The sequence below is a fragment of the Heterocephalus glaber genome, unplaced genomic scaffold (genome assembly GCF_053883595.1).
Source record: "Heterocephalus glaber isolate CG9 unplaced genomic scaffold, H.glaber_assembly_v1.0 deba00001444, whole genome shotgun sequence".
In the NCBI taxonomy this organism is placed as follows: domain Eukaryota; kingdom Metazoa; phylum Chordata; class Mammalia; order Rodentia; family Bathyergidae; genus Heterocephalus; species Heterocephalus glaber.
In genome coordinates this window covers 7471774-7496464 of record NW_028258297.1, presented here as the reverse complement: position 1 = coordinate 7496464, position 24691 = coordinate 7471774, and the positions used below count along the sequence as shown (strand labels likewise).

Here is a 24691-nt window from a genome sequence, read left to right as displayed (position 1 = left end):
TGGCCCATCTTACTTAATTTACAGAGTTCTTGTCAGATAGAGGTGAGGGAGATCTACAGATTAATAAAGTGTCATATGCCCCAATCTTTTTTTTTTTTTGGTACCAGGGACTGAACTCGGGTCCTTGCACTGGCGAGGCAGGCGATGGAACCACTGAGCTAAATCCCTGACCCAGAATTCTTTTTTTTTTTTTTTTTTTTTTGGTACTGGGGATTGAACTCGGGTCCTTGCGCTTTTGCAGCAGGCGACGAAACCACTGAGCTAAATCCCCAGCCATATGCCCCAATCTTAAAGGCAGAGAGTACATCTTGCTGATTTGAGTTTGCCCTTTACACAACATGGAACATTTTTTTCTTAGAGAAGAAATAATTTTTTCACTTCAATAGCAAAACCTCCATGTGTGTGCACGTGCTCTCTCTCTCTCCCTCTTTCCCCCTCTTTCTCTTTCTCTCTCCTTCTCTCTTAATTTTATTTTGAGATTTGCTCTCACTTGCCCAGGCTGGGCTTCTACTTTTTATTCTCCTGTCTCAGCCTCCCAGAGTGTTAGGATTATAGGTGTGGGCCACCACACATGGCTCCATTCATATTTTTTCCTCGTCTTGGCAATCATGAGACTTGCCTTATGTTGTCTTACTTTCCTTTTATATTAAAATATTCCTCAGCTTCATTCACAAGTTCTGAAATGTTAGCACTGTTAATGGAATTTGATAAGGGAAGAGCTCTGGTTTAATGAAACACAGAATAACCACACTGTTACTTTGGATAAATATCTTTTATTTAAAAGAGAAGGTAGATTATTTGGGATTAATCATCTGATTTAACAGTAAAAGATTGTTCTATGGTTGCAAATTTTCTCCCAACTCTAGTTATCTTAATCTTCTCAGTCTGGTTCCTTCAGGTATTATGTAGCTGAACATGATGAATCTGAATAAATTTACCACCTTAAAAAAAAATTACTTTTTGCCAGGCTTGGTGGCACATGCCTATAGTTTCAGCACTCAGGAGATTGAGGGAGGATGATTGGCATGAGTTTGAGGCCCCCCTAAACTATACAGAGAGACCCTGTCTCAAATCCCACTCCCTCAAAAAAACAAACTTATTTTGAGTTATGGTGTCACCGTTGTAGTAGTGCTATTGACTGTGTACCCAAGCCTCCTGCTTCATCCTCCCCGGTGCTGGGAATGTAGATGTGTATTTCCACACGCAGCTAAAAATCACATTTTTCAGTCTTAGAAAGAAAAACATTCTGTAGGGAATTCCTAGAGTGTTGGAAACTAGCCAGAACCCTACCTTTTTCTTCCTCTATCTCAAGTTTGTGTTTTAAAACTTTGGAGTAGTTACTGAATTTTATTTAAAAAGCTGAATAAACTTAGGAGCAAAAAAAGGGCCGGGGATTTAGCTCAGTGGTTCTGCTGCCTGCCTGCCTCTCAAGCTCAGGGTCCCGAGTTTGATCCCTGGTACCCAAGAGAAAAGAAGAATCTAAAGCCCTTTGAATCATGATCAAGGCCAGGTTTTCTCTCTTGAAGTAGTGCCATATAATATTTTGCTCTCCATGTAGAGTAACAAGGACCATAAGAGTGTTTTTATGGAGTCATTTCTCATAATCAGGAAAAACCCTTGGTCTATTACAAAAATAATTTTGATGTAATAATTCCTGGCAGTATATGAATAATTTTTTTTCACACTGTGTTATAATGGGCAAACATTAATTAGGAAAATATTTAAAGGAGTGTACATCTTGATGACACGAATGAAAAGCTGACATGGTATTACAGTGGTGGGGTATTCTATTCCCAGTGTTCAAGCCATATTTCCTACTCCGGACCCTGCTGCATTAAAAGACAGACGGATGGAAAACCTGGTTGCCTATGCTCGCAAAGTGGAAGGGGACATGTATGAATCTGCAAATAATCGAGTGAGCATCTGGTTTTTCTTATTTGTTGATAGTCACAGTTGTGGTTATTTAATTTACTCATCCTCTGTAACATGATAGCAAATATTGTACTTCGGAGAAGGACTCTCTTTAGCTATTTTTTTTGTTACTGACTACAGATAAGGTAGCAAAGGGATTCTTCAATGTATGTCGTCAAGAATCTTGTATTTTTCCTCTTGATAAAGTGCATTTGCATGGCACATTACCTAAGTTGTCCTTCTGTCAACTTTAAAATTGGCTGAGCTGTTAGTAGCTCTGAGGTACAGTATTTTCTCTTAAATACGGTGAATCAACTACTTGATATTTTCATCTCAAGTACTATTTCAGTTTTCTATATCAGTTGAACTTTGTAAAATGGCACTATTAGGAAATGCAGGATATTCTGTGTCTTATAAATGCTGGTCTGTATTGTAAACCTTTTCAGAGGGTATGCTTTATTGAGTAAGTTTCTAGGAAGACTGCTGGTCGTATGATCATGTCATACATGAGTTTAATTTTGGAATGTTCTAAAAAGATACATTTTTTCCCCCTTTTAGTTTCTGCCTACCTTTTATTTGTTTTGTTTTTTGGTAATGGGGATCGAACTCAGAACCTTGTGCTTGCAAGGCAGGCATGGTGCCACTGAGCTAAATCCCGGCTCTGCCTACCTTTTTTTTCCTGCCTGTCTTTTACTTTATTTTTATTTTTATTTTTGGTACCGGGGATCGAACTCAGGTCCTTGCGCTTGCGGGGGCAGGCGGCGGAAACACTGAGCTAAATCCCCAGGGGCCCCCCCCCCCCATCTTTTAAATGAAGGTAATAGTCTTTGTATTTTTCTGTTACTCAATGAAAGTTCTTCCTCTTGCCTTATCTCTCTTTTACTTCAAAAATTCAAAAAGGCGGAATACTACCACCTTCTAGCTGAGAAGATCTATAAGATCCAGAAAGAATTAGAAGAAAAACGAAGGACCAGACTACAGAAACAGAACATGATGCCAAATGCTGCAGGCATGGTACCGGTTTCTATGAATCCAGGGCCTAACATGGGACAGCCACAACCAGGAATAGCTTCTAGTAAGTGGTTTTGTTATATTTATGATAGGAGACATTATTAAATAGTTTCTAGCTGAAGCCATCTGTTTGTATAAGCTTCCATAGGTATTTGAGGGATTTTCTTTTTTTTAAAATTTTTATTAGTACATGTTTGTATTACATAATGATTACATTCATTGCAGGGAGTTGATACATGTACAAAACTTACCTTAATTCTTTTCACATCCCCTTCCTCTCACTCTAGGGTTTTTTAGATAGCCTTCTGCCTCTTTATAGAAAATAATTCATCCACTAATTAAAAAATAAAAAGCAACTGAACAGTTTAAGATTTCTAGACATATTATCTAATATAAATCATTAATTTGGCATCATTTTTAGAACTCACGATAGTCTTCTCTAATAGTGACGTCTGGAAGCCGATAGCTCACAGGTTTGCCCTGCCCAACTGCAATACTCATTGGCTTGCATGTGCCAAGCAACTAAGAGAGGTTTTAGGCCAGCCAGGTTCAGTGGTTGCACAGAGGCTTAAATGCTTCCTAAACATAACACAGTATCCTGCTCCAATGTCAGTTTCTTCTTGATACAGTATATTCCAAAGCTAATAAGTCTTTTTTAGAAGCATATAAAATTAGGTCTTGACAGCCTGCTTGTCTTCTTGTGTAGCATCATTTTCGACTTGATAAATTATCCAGATAGCCAAGACTATTCTGCATGGCCTTATTCATTCACTGACTTTACTAGATTCTAAGCAGTGAAATATGGAGTAGGACACAGTCATGAGGAAGAGCACAGGGGTTTAAATGGTGTGAGAAAAACTATAGTAGGAAAGGTCTGTATTTGAGTTAGGGAATACTGACTACCTGTAGGAATTGCCATCAGAGCCAGCAACGGAAACTGTTAGGCCATTGGTGTATTAATGGTAGACTGAGAAATTCATCTCCCTCAGTCCTTGAAGTAGTAAAGTGAAGAACTATTGGTTGCCATTGGCTTTTTTTGTTTGTTTTTTTGAGGCAGGGTCTCCCTTTGTAGTTCAGGCTGGCCCTGAACTCACTGTGTAGCCCAGGTTGGCCTCGAATTTGAGGCGATCCTCCTGCCTCAGCATCCCGAGTGCTGGGATCACAGGAGTGCGACACCACCCCCAGCTTTTGGTCGCCATTGGCATTTATCAACCTTGTTTGTTAATGCCAGTGTCTCAGGTGTACTGTTTTTTAATTGGGAAGAACAGCATTTATGGCAGAAGGAATAGTGTACATGGAGAACTAGTGGCAAGGAAAAAAGTGTGGACTTTTGTTTGGTGGGGGTGGGGTGGTATGTGTTTGTTGAGACCAGATCTTGGCACATAACTCAGGCCAAACTGAAACTTGCAGTGATCCACCATCACACCTAGCAAAAAGCATGTGCTCTTTGAGTATGACTGAGTGATTTCAGGATAAGAAAGTCAAGATTGGGCTGGGGATTTACCTCTGGTTCTGCTGCCTGCCTTGCAAACATAAGGTCCTGAGTTTGATCCCTGGTACCAACAAAAAAAGAAAGTCAAGATTACTTAGGTTGGGGAAACTACTTCAGTACATGATTGAGCTAGAGCAGTGATGGTGAACCAAAAACAGCCCACTACAGTACATGTGCTGCAGGTTCAGCACTACTGAGCTAGAGTAACTAAGGAGGCACTAAGGAGACATATGTGAGATACTTGGGTTTTTTTACTCGATCTACTATCAGAGTAAAAGCAGTATGGTGTTACCCTACAAGCAGGAGTATTAGTGGAGCTGAATAGTGCAGGTCTAAGCTTACCTTTGACTTGTATTAAATCTTACATTTTTAAAGGATGAAATCCCTACTTTATCCTACAGCTTTAAAAGAAAAGTAAAAAGTTAAACTATACAGAATATTCAAGAAAACAGAAAAGAATTAAGGAACATATGAAGGAACAAGTAACCAAATCAGTGGAGACTGTTTGGGGTCTCTGAGAATTCAAATGCTCTTTTACTAAACTGAGCGGGGGAGCCAGGTGTTGTGTTGCATGCCTGTAATGCCACTTCTCAGGAGGCTGAGCCAGGGGAATTGCTGCAAGTTTGAGGTCAGCTTGAACTACATAGTGAGACCTTATCCCCCTCCCCCGCAAAAAACTCAGCTGGTGAGTGTCTCTACCAGTGTGCCTGAGGCTCAAATGCTCAGCACTTGCCAGGGAGGAGCTGAGGCACTGTGGGCTCCTCATTTCTCAGCTGTAGAAATATTTTTCTCTACACCTTTTTAGAACTGCTGTACTAGAGAATTTACAGATAATTCAAGAAGACATTAGGATTTATATAGTATTTCCATTTTAATCTCATTTCAAATATTTTTATTTAAGAGCGACCACAGTTCAGTATCATATCAAGGTGTTTTGTTTCTGTCTCCTATCTAGTTAGAACTTTATTCTTTTTGGTTTTTTGAGACAGTTTCTTGCATTGTAACCCAGGCTGACCCTGGGTTGTGATCCTCCTGGTTCCTCCTCCTAAATTCTGGGTTTACAGGTGTCTACCACCACTTGGCTCAGAGCTTTATTCTGTTTGAGATTCAGGCTGGATTCTTCAAGCTACTTAATGATTTTTTTTTTTTTTTGGTACTAGAGATCGAACTCAGGACCATGTGCTTGCGAGGCAGGCACAGTGCCACTGAGCCAAATCCCTCTGGCCTTACTTAATGATATCTTATAGGTTTTTGTTGTCTTTCTGCAAAGGGTGGTTGGCATGGATACTTTTTAAATCATTTCTCTTTTCCACTCCAGATGGTCCTCTGCCTGATCCAGCTATGATCCGTGGCAGTGTGCCAAACCAGATAATGCCTCGGATAACTCCACAACCTGGTAAATTGTGAATGAAATTTGTGATCATTTTTAACAGTCCCTGGTATACTACCTGCCAAACAAACTGTACTTGCCTCATCAATTCCTGCTTTCTGCCAGCAGCAAGTATCATAATTACCTGATTGAGAAATTAGAAAACCTCTGAGTTGAAGTCCACAGAGGAAGAGAGGCTAAAGAATTAGTTAGCTGACAGGTCAAAGGGTATATTACAGTAAATGATCAGGAAAGCATTTAAAGACAGTTGTAGAATTAGTTCAGAGACCATGTTAGTTATATATGATGTCTTTGTTTAAAACTGCTGTGAAACAAATTTGTTAATTCTTACAAAGTTGAAAGCAGATTACATTGTTAATCCAGAAAATGATGTAGAATCATATATAAAAACTTTTATCTTGTTCTCTGGTTCCATGAAGGCATTCAGAGGTAATATTTTGTTTGTCTTCACAGGTTTGAATCAGTTTGGCCCGATGAGTATGCCCCAGCCACCCATTGGCCCCCGGCAAACCTCTCCTCTTCAGCACCATGGACAGTTAGCTCAGCCTGGTGCTCTCAATCCGGTTAGTTTTGATTTCGTTGGGCAATCTATTTGACTTCTACCTAATAAAATCCTTTTCAAAAGTTATTAAGAATAATTTTTGTTTCTACCTCATAAACAAAAATTCTCACTTCTTTTAAACAGTCTGTAAGACCATATTCTTCAATTCTGTGCAATTAACCTTTAATAATAGAGATGATTAAGTGATGCATGTTTTTGGGATAAAAATAAATAGTTGCAGTATTGAAAAGAAATGGAATGGCAAGAACTAAATTATATACAACAATGAACTAAAGCCAAGTGTAGTGGTGCATACCTGTAATTCTTACATATAATTTTTAGAAATTTGTCGTAACTGATTACTGGGGTACTATGAGGATATAACCTGAAAATACATGTTACAAATGTGGTAGTATATATTTGTATTTTGAAAAAAATGGCCATATCATACACATTGGGAATTCATTCTGGTTAAATTACAGTAAATTGAAGTGCTATGTGGACAAAAACTTGAAGCTTGGATAACAGTGCAAAAAGTTTTAAGTGGATTCAAGACTTGATGGGTGGTGCATTCCTGTAATCCCAGCACTCAGGGCTGAGGCAGGAGGATCACTCTGAGGCCAGCCTGAACTACATAGCAAGACTGTCTCAAAAGGGCCGGGGATTTAGCTCAGTGGTTCCAGCGCCTGCCTCGCAAGCACAAGGTCCCAAGTTCAATCCCCGGTACAAAAAAAAAAAAAAAAAAAAAAAGACTGTCTCAAAAAACAAACAATTTTAAATGGAAAAAAAGTTTTCGTAATATATATATTTCAATCATAGCATCCAATGTAGTTTAAAAATCTCTTGATTAAATACAAAGGTATGTTAATCATTGAACACTAAACAATTTATATCCAAGCAAGTGTTGTTTATAGTTTTAAAAAATCATAATATCAAAAAGCTGATGAGAAAAAAAAGAAAAAGCTGACGGAAAGCAGCTAGCTCCCTTTCCCTGGAGTCTCAGTGTGCAGTAGCTTTTGCGCTCCTCAGACAGCTCTCTACCCTAAGCCTCTCCTTCCCCTCTCCAGGCAGCTTGTATTTTATGCAGTAAGGGAGGGACATTTACTTGTGTCTGGAGACTGGAAGAGTGAACATTTTGCTACTCTTTTTGCAAACTTATAGCCAGCTATCCAGCTCTCCACATTTGCCCCAGCCCTTACCCTGTTCTTTAGATTTAGTGGGTACCTCTGTTAATGGAGCCTTTCTGGAATTCTCTATTATTACTGGTATGTCTCAGAAATCTGCTATATTGATATAGGAGTCCAGTTTTTTAATTTATAAGATAGTTGTTGTTCTTCATTTATGAAGTTGTTGGCTTTTGGTACTTGTCTTCATTTAGTAAATGTCTGGATTTATATAGGCCAGTTTTAGCAACAAAATTACAATCCTAGAGCACAAAGGAGTGCTACCAGATTCTACCACAACATGGAAGATTTTGCATGTTTTTACCCATTTAAAGAGTCTTAGCCAGTGTGGTATTGCATATCTATAATCCCAGCTATTCAGAAGACCATGGCCGGGGGATCACTAGTCCATGGGCAGCCTGGGAAAATTAGAAAGACCTTCTTTCAAAATAAAAAGGGCTGCTGATACAGCTTACTGCTAGAGCACCCTTGTGTTCAATCACTTGTACCACCACCAAAAAAGTCCTGGTGTTGTGTTACTAAAACATCTGACATGAACAAAAAGTTCACACAATTGTAATTCACTCTCCACACATAACAAAGTGGGCAAACAGTTCTTTTCCTTGTCAGAGTCAGAATTTCAGGTATATTTGTATTCTGAGAGAGAGTGTTTGTCCCTATCGTATTACTTCTTGACAGTAGGTTTAGGTAAGTGATGAAGGTGACTGTCAGTTGGTTCTTCCACTTTCTGCCTACCCTGCATCCACCTCCTGTCCCTCTTTACCTGTTCTCAAAAGCCTGACACCAAGCCAGAGTTGTTGTAGAATAACTAACGGAGCATTCTGTGGTTTGTTTTTTTTTTTTTGGATTTTTTTGCAGCCTATGGGCTATGGCCCTCGCATGCAGCAGCCTTCCAGCCAGAGCCAGTTCCTCTCCCAGACTCAGTTCCCGTCACAGGGAATGAATGTAACAAACATGCCTTTGGCTCCATCCAGCGGTCAAGCATCAGTGTCTCAAGTATGTTCACAAATTAGTTCTTACTTGTTTTTGTTCTTCCAGTTTCTCTTGACCTAGATTTTTACAGGAAAAGGTGGTAGCAAACAGTTTGTTGAAAAGAAAAATTTAATAAATTTGAACTTTAAGGTATTCTGCACATGAAGAGACATAACAGTGTTGTTATAAAACAGTAGGAAATAATTTACATTGATCACTTTACCTTTTTTAGGAGTGAACACTTAGAAATAGCCTTAGGGGGGACAAAAAAGAGAAATCAGAACTGCAGTGTAGGAGGAGGACCTCTGGCTCAGCCCCACAGCACTGTACTCTGCCTCCTGCAGCACTGCAGACTGAGGTCACTCTGCTGAATGGTTCAAGACTCCAGTTCGAGATCAGTCATTGTATCCAAAGATGTGCCCCAGTAGTGTGATTGGGGGGGGGGGATGTAAAAATAGAAACATCATTAATATCTTTCAATCAGTTTGTGTCCTGACCAGACATAACCTGCCATATGTATCCCTTGTGTTTTCAACAGGCACAAATGTCCAGCTCTTCCTGCCCAGTGAACTCTCCTGTCATGCCTCCAGGGTCTCAGGGGAGCCACATTCACTGTCCCCCTCTCCCTCAACAAGCTCTGCATCAGAACTCACCCTCTCCCGTACCTAGTCGGACCCCCACCCCCCACCACACTCCCCCAAGCATAGGGGCTCAGCAGCCACCGACAACAGCAATTCCAGCCCCTGTTCCCACACCTCCTGCCATACCACCCAGGCCACAGTCCCAGGGTCTACATCCACCCTCCAGTCAGACACCCACCCCGCCTACAACACAGCTTCCTCCCCAAGTGCAGCCTCCACTTCCTGCTGCTCCTTCAGCTGACCAGGCACAGCAGCAGCCTCGCTCACAGCAGAGTACAGCAGCCTCCATTCCCACTCCAACGGCACCACTGCTGCCTCCACAGCCTACGACTCCGGTAAGCAGAGGTTGGGGCTTGCATAGAGTTGTTTGACCTGCAGTGCTCATTATGTATACCCCGTTGCTAGCCTGTTTCATCTGTTGTCTCGATAGATGCAAATGGAATCTCACTGTCATTTCCTTTCCTCTTTTTCCTTCTGTGGTAATAGCTAGTACAGGAGGAGGTGAAAGATGATGTTTATTTAGGTCTGATGGACTGGGAGTTTAGCTCAGTGGCGCTGCACCTGCCTGGCAAGTGCAAGGTCCTGAGTTTGATCCCTGGTACTAAGAGAAAAAAAAGAAAATATTTAGGTTTGAGGCTTGTATAAGGGACATAACAAAGAGGGGAGAATCTTTTATCTGCTCATTTATGATAACATTTAGTGTATCATGTGAATTTTAAATATACTGGCATCTTTTTGAGACAGTTTATAGTGCTGAGAGGCCCCAAAATTAACAAATTGTAAGTCTCAGTACCTCTAGACAAGGCTAACAAATCATCATCAGGCTGGGTGCAGTGTTACACACCTATAATCCTGAGGACTGAGGCAGGAGGACTTGAAAGTTCAAGGTCAGCTAGGTAATTGAGTGAAACCCTATCAAAAATAAAATTTTAGGGGCTGGGGGTATAGCTCAATGGTAGAGCACTTATCTAATATGCACAAGACCCTGGGTTTAATCCCCAGCACCACCAAAAAAATTTCAAATATAAAAATTTAAAATTGGCTGGGGATGTACCCCAGTGGTGTAGTTCTTGCCTGGCACGTGCAAGGCCTTGTGTTTGGCCTCCTGTACCCTCCTCCACCTCCCGAAAAGGTCATGATTGGACCATGTGTGTCCTAGTAATAGAGCAGTTGGATAGGATGTATGTGCCCTGGGTCTAATCCCTAGCACCACAGTTTAAAAAGTCATGATCTGGGCCGGGGATTTAGCTCAGTGGTTTTGCTGTCTGCTGCACAAGTGCACGGGCCTGAGTTTGATCCCTGATAGCAAAAAAAAAAAAAGTCATGATCTAAGGTGAGAGAATTATAGATCCAAAACAACAAGCAGCCTGCTTTTGAACAGCTAGTTATCTATAAAAATCCAGATTTTCACCTACTAGTTGGGTCTTGATAGCATTCTGTATTAAGGCTTAGACTTTCTAGCCTGATCATTGATAATAATACTTTAGCTCTCAGTCATGTTGGTCATAGTTACCTTATAAAGTACTGTCCATCAGTGATCATTTATCAAGAAATTTTAGGATCTGCTCAGTTCTGCAGATGGAGGGTTTGTGTGTGTGCTCATGCGGCTTGGGGCTTGAGTTCAGGGTTTTGCACATAGTATGCATGTTCTCTGTCAGCTCCATTCCATCCCTAGACCATATAAAATTTTTTATTGAGAGACTTAGGAAAAAGGCTGGGATTGCCAGCTATTTCATTTTAATGTATTTGTTTGATACAATCATTCTGTATGGGAGTTCAGTATATTTATTCTCTCTGCCTTTTTTTTTTTTGGCACGGGGGACCGAACTCAGGACCTTGCGCTTGGGAGGCAGGGGGTGGCACCATTGCTTTTTAATATATTTGAATATTTTCTTAATGAGAAGTTTAAAGCAGAAAGAAGGATTACCAGTTTACCTTCTGATTTCTTGTCCAATTTCTTTTTTTGTTTGTTTTTGTTTTTTGGTACAGGGGATCGAACTCGGGTAATTGTGCTTGCGCAGCAGGCAGCGAAAGCACTGAGCTAAATCCCCAGCCCTACTTGTCTAATTTCTTTTTTCTTTTTTTTTTTGGTACTGGGGATCGAACTTGGGTCCTTGTGCTTGCGCAGCAGGCGGCGAAACCACTGAGCTAAATCCCTGGCGCATTGTCCAATTTCTTAATCTGAGTTTCTGTGATAATGACCTTTGGAACTTCCACTGCTTGCATATTGTCTAGAGAATGGTACCAAACAAAGTTATTTGTTCTTTTATATATAACCAGCCCACCAGTATTAGCAAGTCCTTTATCTCCTGCTCTTAAAATGGGCAGGATAAAAGGAAGTACCACAGATGGGTATTGTGGCACTAGTTCAAAATAAATGCTTAATCCTCTGTTGCTTAAGTTCTAATTGTATAATTGGCAAACTCCGTGCATCACCCTGTCTTTCTTCTCCCCAGCTTTCCCAGCCTACAGTGAGCATTGAAGGACAGGTATCAAACCCTCCATCTACAAGTAGCACAGAAGTGAATTCTCAGACAATTCCTGAGAAGCAGCCTTCACAGGAAGTGAAAATGGACACTAAAATGGAAGTGGATCACCCAGAAACAGCAGATGCGCAGCCAGAGGATATTCAGGAGGTGAGAAGCAGTAACTGCAAAGAATGCACTTTATAAAAAGTCATTATTTCGGGGAAGTGTTCTGATACTTAGGTTTCATTGCAGTGATTTTCCAGTGAGAGAGGGTGTTAAGACATGTCCATGATGCTTAGTAAATACTGTAATGATGAAAATTTTATTGTTTCCCAATAGGGTGTCCTGAGAATACTAAAAATTCTTACCTTTTAGGCTAAAGCAGAGGAATGTAAAGTGGAGCCCACAGAAACAGAAGAGAGAAGTACAGAGTTAAAACCTGAAATAAAAGAGGAGGAAGACCAGCCAAGTACTTCTGCTACCCAGTCTTCTCCAGCTCCAGGACAGTCAAAGAAAAAAAGTAAGTCTTTTGGATGCTCTGTTTCTGCAGATGGCAAAAAAGGCCAATGTCCCACAGCAGAATGGGACTGGGCCTCCTGGGTCTGAGAGATTGACATTAATGTGATTTCCTTACACTTGGAGACCTGGGCCTGATCTATGTGTTATTACTAGTGTTGTGGAAGAATTTATCTTTCATTTAGGTCTATGGACTTACTGGAACTATTGGTCAGTGCATACTCCTTTCTTCGGGGTGACTAACAGGCTCCAAAAACTCGGGCCAGGGATTTAGCTCAGTGGTGCCGCCACCTGCCTCACAAGTGCAAGGTCCTAAGTTTGATCCCCGGTACAAAAAAAAAAAAAGTCTCTCAGGAGAGAGAAATTGTTAAATAATGTCCTTGACTGAAATGCAAGAAAGAATAGCAATAGCAGCAGTTGGATTTATGTTTTGCCTTGTGTGTACCAGTCTCCTACACACTCTCACTTCACAATAATTCTGAGGTTTTTGACCCTTATTCTTACAGGCAAGAAAGCTGAAGCTTAGCCAGGTTAAGGGAACCTCCCCCAACTTATCTGACTCTTAGAGATCCTGCATAGGTGTAGTGGTGTAGATAGGACTTAGCTCAAAGGCAAGTGTGCTAGCTCTTAGAGGTGATATATCATATAAAAGTGTTCTATAAATACAATGTGCTACAAAATGTACGGTTTAAAAATCATTTAAGCCAGGTATGGTGGTGCATACCTGTAATCCTGGCACCTGGGACACAGGGGCAGGAGGATTGCTGTGAGTTGTAACTCAAAATCAAGCCCTTAATCACCACCTTTAATTAATTTCATTTGGGACATGCCAGCAAGCCTTTCTTGACCTTTGGAAGATATTACTGAGACCATATTTGAATAACTAACTCTGTTCTACCAGTAATGATTTAGTTCTTCCTCTTTTTTAGACCAAGAACCTATCATTTGCCATTAAAATAGTGAATGTCTCTTTCTTCTCAGCTCTTTCTTTTTTTTTTTTTTTTTGGTGCCAGGGATCGAACTCAGGACCTTGCACTTGTGAGGCAGGTGGTGGCACCACTGAGCTAAATCCCCAGCCCAGCTCTCTTTTTTTTTAATAGTACATATTTGCCATACATAATGATTACATTCATCATAGCGAACTTGTACCTATATGTAATATGTCTTAAATTTTTCTTTTTTTCTCATTCCCTCTTCATTTATAAAAGCTTTGTTTCCATTTTTTTCCATCTACTCTCCTTGGCTCTTAAAACAAGCATTTAATGAAAGACTCTTCCTTCAGTGCCTTTGATTCCTTTGATAATAAGACACCAGGTCTGGCTGGTGTCATGAAGGAGGCTGTCTTCTGTTTTGCTTGACAACTATTAGCACCTTGGATTGTTATTTTGGGGTCTCTTCTTAAGTTTTTAGAAACTTTTGGCTTCTGTTTGTACTTAGTTAGCCATGCCTGTCATAACTAAACTTGTGACTGGAAAGTTAAAGCTGGTAAGGGTGCTGATAATAAGACAAGCCATTTTGGAGGCAGTGCCTGTAGCAACATTACGTAGAATGAGGAAGTTAGCCCTTAGTCTTATTTCCTGAGGATAGTGTAGTCACTTGTGCATTTTGAGATGCTTGATTCTTTTTAAGCTTCTACTTGAACACTTAAAAAAAATTCCATGGCTTGGAGGGCTGGGGATTTAGGTCAGTGGTCCCCCGTTTGATCCCCAATACCAAAAAGAAATATATATATATTTAGCTCAGTGGTTCTGCTGCCTGCCTCACAAGCACAGGATCCTGAGTTTGATCCCCGGTACAAAAAAAAAAAAAAAATACATGGCTTAATTGTAACTGATTTCAAATGTACTCTTATTAAAGTTTTTAAACCAGAAGAATTACGACAGGCCCTGATGCCAACCCTGGAGGCACTTTACCGGCAGGACCCAGAATCCCTTCCCTTTCGTCAGCCTGTGGACCCTCAGCTTCTAGGAATCCCTGTAAGTATTTAGTGGTTTTTGTTTTGTTGTTGTTATTTTAACTTGGTAACAATTTTATTGAGATACAATCTTATACTCTACCAAGCACTTGTTTTTTGATTTTTGTTTTTAAATTGATACATGTTTGCAGTATGTAATGAAAACATTCCTCATGGGGAGTTGGTATATGTACATAATGCATCTCTTTTTTTCATCTCCTCCATCCATTGCCCCCCCCATCCTATTTGCAAAAGATCTGCCTTCCTGTTTCCTACTATCTATCTTTTGTTTTGCTCTTTATTTTTACTTTGGGTTTCTCGTATAAGAGAAATGATTTATTAAAGCTTGCGTGTCTGATTTTACTTAATGTTTAGTCTCAAGGTATATCCAGTTTCCTACAAATGCCTCAAGTTTATCTTTAGACACAGTAGTACTCCATTGTGTATGAATACTTTATTTTTAATTCATATTTTGATATGGGCATATAGGCTGCTTCCAAGATTTAGCTTCTATGAATTGACACGGCACCTGTTTAAAGTGTACAATTCATTGAGTTTTAGTATATTCACAGAATTATACAATCATCATAATTTTAATTCATTTCCATAACTAGCCTAAAGAAACCCCATGTCCATTAAAATCACTAAATTTCCTTCTATAGCATCCCCTTCCCTAGGCTCATCCTTAGACCTCCATCCCTAGGCCTCACCAGGCTCCCCTTTGCATCTGGTTTAGTTATTCTGGACATTGAGAGAAAACATAAAATACATGGTTCTTATGACTGCCTCCTTTAACTTAGCATGACTTTTTGGTATGGGGGCCTACATTGGGGATTGAACCAGCATCCCACACATGTGTTACCATTGAGCTACAGCCCCAGTTTTAAAGTTGCCCAGTCTGGCCTTAAACTTGGCATCCTCCTGACTTAGCTTCATATGTAGCTGGAATAACGGGCATATGGCAACACATTGTTCCTTTTTATGACCTAGTAATACTGCATTATGTGGATATACCACTTTTTCTTTATCCATTCATTAGGTGATAGACATTTAGGTCATCTCCTCTTTTTGTCTATTGAGGATAGTGCCACTGAATATTCATGTGCAAGTTTGTTTTTAGTTTGGTTTTTTTTGGCGGGGGTGGGGTGGGGTTGTTTTTTGTACCAGGAATCGAACTTAGGACCTTGCGCTTGCTAGGCAGGCCTGGCACCACTCAGCTAAATCCCTGGTATGTTTCTAGTTTTTTGAGACAGAGTCTTGCTATTTATTTAGCCCAGGCTGGCCTCAAACTTACAGTGATCATTTTGCCTAGCCTTCTGAGTGCTGGGATTACAGGCATGCCACCACCACACCCACCTCATGTGCAAATTTTTAAGATGCAATTATGTAACAGGCTACTGGCAGGTTGCATTTGAGGACTTTTAAGACCTTTGACTGTACTTGGAACTGATTTCATCGTACTGTCCATAGTACGTAGGTTTCATTCTGTTGTCCATAGTAGCTGTATTCTCTGAGCTGCTTCATGTATGTGTGGACTAATGATTTAAAGAGGTGATGGGCATCCACCAACTCTTCGGAAATACACACAGGCCAGAAACTCAAAATTATGTGGAAAATTAATGATGATAATAGGAAGATAATGCTGTCCGCTCTAAATATTCAGCCCAAGAGTGGAATAATGTTATTTGGTATCCCTTGTTCTAGGATTATTTCGATATTGTGAAGAGCCCCATGGACCTTTCTACTATCAAGAGGAAGTTAGACACTGGACAGTATCAAGAACCCTGGCAATACGTGGATGACATTTGGCTTATGTTCAACAATGCCTGGTTATATAACCGGAAAACATCGCGGGTATACAAATACTGCTCCAAGCTATCTGAGGTCTTTGAACAAGAAATTGATCCAGTCATGCAAAGCCTTGGATATTGTTGTGGCAGAAAGGTAAGAAGTAGCTTTTGGACCTGCTGTTAACTTCTGGGATATTGACGACTGGGGTAAGATTATTGTGCTTCTGCCATTGACAGTCCTCTACATCCTTTTTATTGTGCTAGGGATTGAGCCCAGGGCCTCAGTATATACTAGGCAAGTACTGTACCCCACTGAGCTATATCCCCAATCCAGAAAGGCCGTTCTCTTGCTACGTTATTTGGGCTTACTTGCACACTGTTCTCTCAGAGTAGGCTTTTTTTTTTTTTAACAGACATGCTCTGTCTAAATGTGAATCGTATTGAACAGCTGAATCATCAGACTAAGCACTTGGAGTGGGGGTTTTACTGTGTTCCCCTCTAGATGAACATTGTCTGGTGTGTGCCCCTTTTCTTGTGGATGCCAAGTCAGTATTAAGCTCCACATATCCCATTGAGGGTGTGTGGAATGGAGGTGGTGGAAGGCTATGACTGCTCAGCTTGCCTCAGTGTGGTGAAATTGTGTAATTGTAGACTTAGAAAGTTTTTGGAAGTGTAACGTATTATGAGAACTAAGACATCAGTGGCTTTTGTTTCTGGTCTGTTGTGATTTTTATAGCTTGTGGATCAGGTCCTTGTGCTCTTTAACAAATGGGTTTTTTTTGCAGTTGGAGTTTTCTCCACAGACACTGTGTTGCTATGGCAAACAGTTATGCACAATCCCTCGTGATGCCACTTACTACAGTTACCAGAACAGGTAAGCCTGATCCTGTGTGAACCATGGTCCATGTGTCCTCTTGCAGAGGAGGAGTGCATGCCGATGGACCAGCACACCTATGTCATGGCTCATGTGTAACTTGCTTGAAAACACCTGTATGACACAAGTTCTACTCTTTGCTTTCTGCCTCTGTTTCCAGAATTATAAAATTTTCTATTCAAAAATAGCCTTGAACGTGTTGTTGGGGCCCTGATTTTTTGTTTTTGTATTTGTTTCGCTTTTTGATCTCAGGATCGAACCTAGGCTTTGTGTGTGCTAGTCAGGTGCTCTACCACTGAACCATACTCCTAGCGCTGGTCCCTCACTTCACAAGGGAAAATCCCAGTCCTTGGGAAGTTGTACAACTTGGGAGTTGTTGGCATGGATAAGACTGCATCCCAGGCCATTTTTCTCTCTGCTGTGATTTTATTGATCACTACAGCCTACATGAAAACTGAAGAATTTTAAACACCCCAGATACTTCAGCTAAAACTTTACCCAAGATAGATTTTTAGAAATATTTTCTTTTTGTGTGTGGCCTATGTTGTTCTTAAAATGTATGAAAACAGGATTCCAGAGTATGCTTTACCTCTGCAAATTAAAAGGAAAATCACCATAATATCTAAGTAACTGAATTCCCTACAAAAACTTGCATATAGTAGAATGATAGGATTCTAATCAACAGAAAACTTGTGCCTTATTTCTCCTACCCAGTCAGTGGCTGGAGTCACATAAGTAGCATTCACTGAACTATATCCTGTTTTCAATATTGAGCCTGCATTGTAGTTTGCACAGGGTGTAGACTGGGGCCTCTGTCACATATAGCAAGGCTGGATAGTTAATACCCTGAGGTTGTTACTAACACAAGCCCCACAGATGATGTTGGCTTTTGTTGAACTTGTGTGCTACAGATGCATTTCTAGCTTCAAAAATTCATCCAGGGCTGGGGATTTAGCTCAGTGTTTCTGCCACCTGCCTCGAAAGTGCAAGATCCTGAGTTCGATTCCTGGTACCCCCCCCCCCCAAATTCATCTGAACTTTTTATTTACGAAAAGTTAGTTTTAGGGCCGGGGATTTAGCTCAGTGGTTCCGGTGCCTGTCTCGCAAGTGTAAGGCCCAGAGTTCGATCCCCAATACCTGCCTCCCCCCAGAAAAGTTTCATGCCTGCTTTGTAGGCTTTAATATCCAGTTTTTTGTTCCTTAAAACAAGGGAAAGGGGGACGAACATTTTTATAAGCACTTTACATTTTTAAAAATGCAGGTAACAACTGACGGGAAGCTTTTCTCATGTTCTGGTCTTGACATAAAACTTTAAAAATTTTAATAGCATATGTAACTATGTACTTGCACACTACTGCCTTTGTTTTGCCTTTTGAAACATGTCACTTGATGGCTGTTATCAGTATTTAATTGTATTGTGCAGGCTATTTAGTGAAAAATTATTTACTTAGGGCTTCCTAATATTGAAGTTTTGTTTCAATCCTTTGTTATTTTTAGATAATTGTTTACTGTTTTTACCTCTATAGAGGATTGATGATTTATTTATGTATTTTCTTGGAAGTGGGAAGTGGTTGCCATGTTTAGGTAAAGGTCAGAGTAGTAGTTCTCCCTGGCATATTTATCATTCTTCTTTCTTTTGATTATTTACATCAAGTAGCACTAATTAGTCAAATGAAAGGTTATGGGTTTTTGTAAGTGAAACTTTTTGTTTTTATTTGCTGTAATCATTTGGTACTTGTGATCCCATTGAGATATTTAATGCTAATCTGTGCTTTGCCTTGGCTTTCTGCTTTGTGTTGTCCTGTCTTGCTTTTGTTTTTTGTTGTCCTGCAATCCCTCATTTCTTCGTTTGTTTTGTGTTTTTTTTTTCTCCCTCATGCTTGTCGTTGTCTGCACTTGGCTTTGATTGCAAAAACAAAAACCAAAAAACCAAAAAACCAAACCAAACTGTGGGGCCCATAAATCTGCATCATTGAATGTCCTTGTCGCCGTTGATGACCTGCTCTCTGCTCCCGTCCCCCTCCTTGGCCTGCTGTGATTGGTGGCTTCGTTGCTTGGCTTGGGCTGTGTTGTGTGAACGGAACAGTTCACCCCAGTATGGCCTTCTTGCCGACAGGTATCATTTCTGTGAGAAGTGTTTCAATGAAATCCAAGGGGAGAGCGTTTCTTTGGGGGATGACCCTTCCCAGCCTCAAACGTAAGTAACTGCAATATTTTGGAGAAATGTTATTTTGTTCTTCCATGTATTTTCAGGTGATTAAGGTTGGGCTTCTAAGTGGTCTTAAGGTATGCTGTCCACTATCATAGCCATTAACCACAGGTGACTATTTAAATACAAATTAGTTAAAAGTAAGAAATCACTTCTCAGATGCATTCTCACATTTCAAGGGACCAGTCTTTTGAAGCTATTGGCTGCCATATTGGTCAACACAGATAAAGAACATACTCAGCATAGCATTAAGTTCTGCTAAACAGTGTTGAATAAGGAATGTCAGCATTGGACTGGCATCCTATAGTAAAATTATTTCTTCTGTATGGAAATAATGTCTCTCCTAAAAATGGAAAGGTTAGTTAGTGCAAGAGTACTTCATTATTAACTGTATTGAGTTTGAAGGAAGTTGCAGTAATTACAACCTTATGCCTTTCTCTTTGTAGGTTATTAGAATACCCAAATCACTGTAATAGGAAATAGAATTTTACAATATGTAGAGCTTTTAACAGACCTGGTGGGTGCCTAAACTAACCACTTACTAGTAGGATTGGAAGGGCTGTGTTTTTTTTTTTTTTGTACCAGGGATCGAACTTGGGTCCTTGCACTTGTGCAGTAGGCAGTGAAACCACTGAGCTAAATCCCCAGCCCTAGGGGGTGTTTGTTTTGTGGTACTAGACATTGAACTCAGGTCTGTCACACTGAGCTACATCCACAGTCCTATTTTATTTTTTTATTTTGAGATAGGATCTGTACAAGGTCACTGAGTTGCCCAGGCTGGGCTCAAACTTGTGATCTTCCTGCCTCAGCCTCCTAAACAGGACTCTGAGAAAACTTGACTATTTTTTCCAAGTTGAGTTGTAAAGTTGCATTTTACTCTTTGCTTCTGAAATATAATATAGTGGGGTCTGGGAGAATAGATGCTGGAATCCCTAGACCCCTAAGGAGATGTCTGACGGGGCTAATCTGGAGAGGCCCATCCACTCTAAAGTAGGTTCCATTGATATAGGAAGGGATTTTGACCTGATTGTTGGAACTCTGGTGTAACCTACCACATGTTTTAAGGCTTGGAGGAGCTGGTCTCTGACTTCAGCATGTACAAATCCCTCCTGATCTTGCACATCTGCATTTCTGCAGGCTCCTCGGCCCCTATGGTGCTATTGGTCTTCAGTTACACTAATTAGCAGGGTCATAGGCTTTTCAGGAAAATGAATGAGTCTTTAGGGTATAAGTTGTGTAATTAGCACCTTTTTTGTTTTTTGTTTGTTTGTTTTTTGGGTACCAGGGGTTGAACAAGTGGCGGAACCACTGAGCTAAATCCCTGACCCAAGAAGCACCTTTAAATGTGGAAATGTTCTCATTTTTGTGAGGGAAAAATCATAATTATTTAAGCTGAGCCACTGAAGTTTCTTCTGAGTAAAGAATGGAGAGACTGCTAGCTTAGTGAGGCCCTGAGTAGTGTGGTACACTAGACTTCTGCATGGGAAGCCATGGGAAATTGTTAAAATTTATACTATGAAATACAGAATTTTTGTCCAAAATTGGCCATTTTAGTTAGCAATAAGTAGAAATGTGTGCATTTAGAGCTTCATTTCTACAGTGGGACAAAAATAAAGGACATGAACATCTATAGATTTTAGTATCTATAAGGGTTTTGGAACCAGTCCTACTCAGAGTGACTGTATTTTTAATGTTGAAATTTTCCTTTGACATCATGTTGTTTGATGAGAATCTCCTGAAAAAGAATATTATTAAATCACGGTTTACTTCCCACTGTATAAAATCTTTTGTACCTCAGTCCAGGAACTAACTAAACCACAAAAAGATGTGGAGAAGGGCTGGGGTTTTAGCTCAGTGGTTTCGCCGCCTGCTGTGCAAGCCCAAGGACCCGAGTTCGATCGCCGGTACCAAAAAAAAAAAAGATATGGAGAGCAATGGACCAGATTTTAAAAGTACAAATGTTTCTTCTTCACCCTAGATTATCCACTTGCTATAAGGAAAATTTGTTCATTATAATAAAGACTATAGAACATTCCTTTAAGTGCATTTATGCACCTAATAAATACATATTCTTAGGGGATCTAAAGCACCCACTTAAAGTTGAGAGTTCGGTTCCCTTTAGGTAGAGCAGTGGTCAGATTGCTCATCTTTATTGCTTTTTCTCACAGTATTCATTTTCTCTCCATAGTACAATAAATAAGGAACAGTTTTCCAAGAGAAAAAATGACACACTGGATCCTGAATTGTAAGTAGTTTCTCTTCAATAGTCAGTACCCTTTGATCTTTCTTTTATTCTCTTTGTTTGCATGGCTAATCCAGTGACTGTATATTCTTATGCTAACGCTTCGTAACATAGATCTAAATAGCTAGTAGAAATATGGAAAACAAGTAATATTTCACTAAATCACCTTCCTGTTTTGGTGTGCTGTATTTACAGGCCACCTTAGCTCAGTGTTATGTGTTGCATTTTGTCCTCTGCATTTTCAGTGTGTACTCACAATTCCTTAGTTTGTAATGAGGCTTTTTGAGCCAGGAGCATTGAAATTATCAGTTTTCTTAGGTGTTCCTAAAATGGTAGAGTGGTATTGGACTCTTCGGGAAGCTTATAGTGGTGATCACTGCCTTTCCATAGTCAAAGTAATAAAAATTGTCAAATTTAATGATTGAAGTTAATTGCCTTTACAGTTTGATTTACCTATAACACTGAAAGGTTTTTGTTAGTATATGTGCTGCCGAAGCGAGCATACACTGAAAGTTTTTTTAAAATCAAAAACTCTATTAAATAAATAGTTTTTCAGTTCTTTTGTATGACCTTGGTTATTTTTTGAATTAAAAACCTCAGGAAATACTGGAAGGTTCTCTTAGTTCACTTGGTTAAAGTTCTGAGATTAAACTTGAAATTGGCTTTGCACTTTCAGGTTTGTTGAATGCACTGAGTGTGGAAGAAAGATGCATCAGATCTGTGTCCTTCATCATGAGATCATCTGGCCAGCTGGGTGAGCCTTTATGCCAATGTTTTATTTGGAATTTTCCTTCATGAATTTTAGGTTTTTCTCCCCATTTTTGCCATGACTGTATCATATCGTCAGAGTTACTTTCTACAAAATGTTTTGTTGGATTGGAAAAAAGATGATCATAATCCGGTTTTGAAACAGTAACCTAAAATTCAAAAATAGATCCTTCTCTTACTTGCATATATATATATATATATATATATATATGTACATGTTTTATTCTGCTGGTTGTGACAATAACATTATGTTGTGTTTATTATATATTAAATGTAATGGGATGGGGATGTAGCTCAGTAGTAGAGTACTTGCCTAGTGTGCAAAAGCCCTGGTTCAATTCCCCAATACAAGTACAAAAGTAAATGCTAGGGGCTGGGGATTTAGCTCAGTGGTTCCGCCACCTGCCTTGCAAGCACAGAGTCCCAAGTTCGATCCCCGGTACAACAACAACAAAAAAAAGTAAATGCTAGCTGGGCATAGTGGTGCATGCCTGTGATCCCAGCACTCAGGAGGCTGAGGGAGGAGAATTGCCACGAGTTCTATAGCAGCCTGGGATATATAGTGAGTTCCAGGCCAGCTTGAACTACAGAGCAAGATCCTATCTCAAAAAAGTAAATACTAGAGGTAATTAGATTTTCCAAATTTTGAATTTTATACTATAGTAGAAAAATTAGAGCATACAGATGTTTGTGGAGTACCCTACCCCTTTATTTCTCCGCACTGTCTTCTGCTCTGTAATTGGATTCCCTGTAGTTGATAGATAAGAGGTCATTAGAAGGGGGGAGCAAATTTAAAATTCTTCCCAAAATGACACTAAGGATAATTGCATGTTTTTGTTTTTTTTTGTGGCTGCGTCTTAATTTTCAATGTGATTTGTTTTTTGAGGGTAGTTTTTTGTTTTTCTACTACTTAATCTTACTATGTAAGAATAAGAGATTTCTTGAGATTCTTGCCCTTAGAATTTAGCATCAGTCAGTGGTTGAAGATAATCTTTACTACTATATAAGCTTGTTTTGTTTTGTTTTTTTGAGACAGAGTCTCACTTTATAATTCAGCCTGGCCTTGAACTCCTGGCGATTCTCCTGCCTCAGCCTCCCAAGTGCTAGGATTGCAGGCATGCACCACCACGCCCAGCTAAGCTTGCTTTTTTTGTAATCAGAAATACAAATTTCGGGCGGGGGATTTAGCTCAATGGTTCCAGTGCCTGCCTCACAAGTGCAAGGTCCTGAATTCAATCCCCAGTACCAATAAAAAAAAAGAGTAGAAATACAAATTTGAACAGTATGAAAGTTTATAAAATAAAAAGGGAGAGTTTTACTTTTCCCCTGCCACCCAAATTCCTCACCACAGGACATGGTTTATGAATAGTAGTTTGTTTTTTTTTCCCCTGCATTCAACCAACATACATCTTAATTATACTATTTCTTTTTAAATTTTTTTGTTTATAGGTTATGGATATACATTGATGTTGGTTTCTGCTTTTTATAAGAAATTCTACTTGTGCACAGATCTTACTTGTAGGTGTAAGAGTATGATCAGAAAATATATCAAAACAAAAAACCCTGCACCGGGGATTTAGCTCAGTGGTTTCGCCGCCTGCTTCGCAAGCGCAAGGACCCGAGTTTGATCCCCGGTACCAAAAAAACCCAACAAAACAACAGAAAATACAGCGGGTATTTGATTATAATAAAAGACACATAGCCATTAATCTCTGTAGTATTCCTACTTGCTGCATACACACTTATCCCACCATTCTTGCCATTTCTGAAGTGATTCTGGAAGTTGCCTTTCAAAAATGTCTTCAGTTATACTGTTGTAACATCCATGGTATGTCCTGCTTCAATTCAAAACATTTAACTTTCTTGGTCATTTTAACTTTAAGCAGAGCCAGAATTCATACGGTGCCAGGTCTGGTGAATAAAGCAGATGAGAACACACCATGTTTTTACAAGCCAAAGTTTCCATTGGATTACACTCAACAGCAGCGTTTACTCTTTTTTTTTTTTTTTTTTGGTACTGGAGATTGAACTCGGATCCTTGCGAGCGAAACCACTGAGCTAAATCCCCGGTCCTGTTTTTGTTTTTTTAGCAATCACATTTTTCATCATGTCTCGTGAAGACAATCAAAAGAGAACTTCAAGAACTACTTTAGAAAGTGGCAACTGTGTTTAAAGTGAGGGGTGGGTTAATGGCACTGTGTCTTATTGTAATTTTTGTTTTTAACTATCAAAATTTTTATATATGCATCACATCCTTCTGTAGAAGTGCATAATTCATATTTATTAAATGAAACATCACATCCTACAATGAAATATTATTCATCAATTAAAATTATTTGAATTTTCTATTATGAAAATATATAACATCCTGCTGGACAAGGAGGAGAGAATAATGTAGTAAGGTTATGCAAAGTGCAAGTTGCTGTGTTCCTAAAGGGGCGACTGCCAGAAGTGATTCAGGATAATTTACCATCTCTTTCCACCCTGGGAAAGAGATTTAAAATAAAATTGTGACTAAACTGTATTTTAAGATTAAGGAAATGAAAACATTAGTTGTAATAGACTCTCATCTTTTTGCAGATGTAGTAAATTATTTTTAAGGATTCACCATATATTTCAATTATACCTGGTACATTTCACATCTCTTGGTTCTGCTTTCAAGATGTACATTTGTACCGTTAGCACTATAACCAGTGTAATTGACTAAGAAAATATTCCTTTTTTTTCT

General features: G+C 39.6%; 1 protein-coding gene across 2 annotated transcripts in view; it reads left to right on the top strand.

Annotated features, from left to right (window-relative positions):
• LOC101711512 (histone acetyltransferase p300) overlaps positions 1–24691 on the top strand; it is a 79535-nt gene that overhangs the window by 41984 nt on the left and 12860 nt on the right. For both annotated transcript variants that reach the window (XM_004845533.4, XM_004845532.4), the window contains 14 exons: positions 1798–1915; positions 2812–2986; positions 5733–5810; positions 6258–6367; positions 8388–8525; positions 9040–9477; positions 11599–11778; positions 11986–12130; positions 13984–14102; positions 15785–16024; positions 16656–16744; positions 18861–18941; positions 21142–21198; positions 21872–21949. In XM_004845533.4, the coding sequence (XP_004845590.2) occupies positions 1798–1915; positions 2812–2986; positions 5733–5810; positions 6258–6367; positions 8388–8525; positions 9040–9477; positions 11599–11778; positions 11986–12130; positions 13984–14102; positions 15785–16024; positions 16656–16744; positions 18861–18941; positions 21142–21198; positions 21872–21949 (2046 nt within the window). The remainder of the gene's footprint in view (positions 1–1797; positions 1916–2811; positions 2987–5732; positions 5811–6257; positions 6368–8387; positions 8526–9039; positions 9478–11598; positions 11779–11985; positions 12131–13983; positions 14103–15784; positions 16025–16655; positions 16745–18860; positions 18942–21141; positions 21199–21871; positions 21950–24691) is intronic.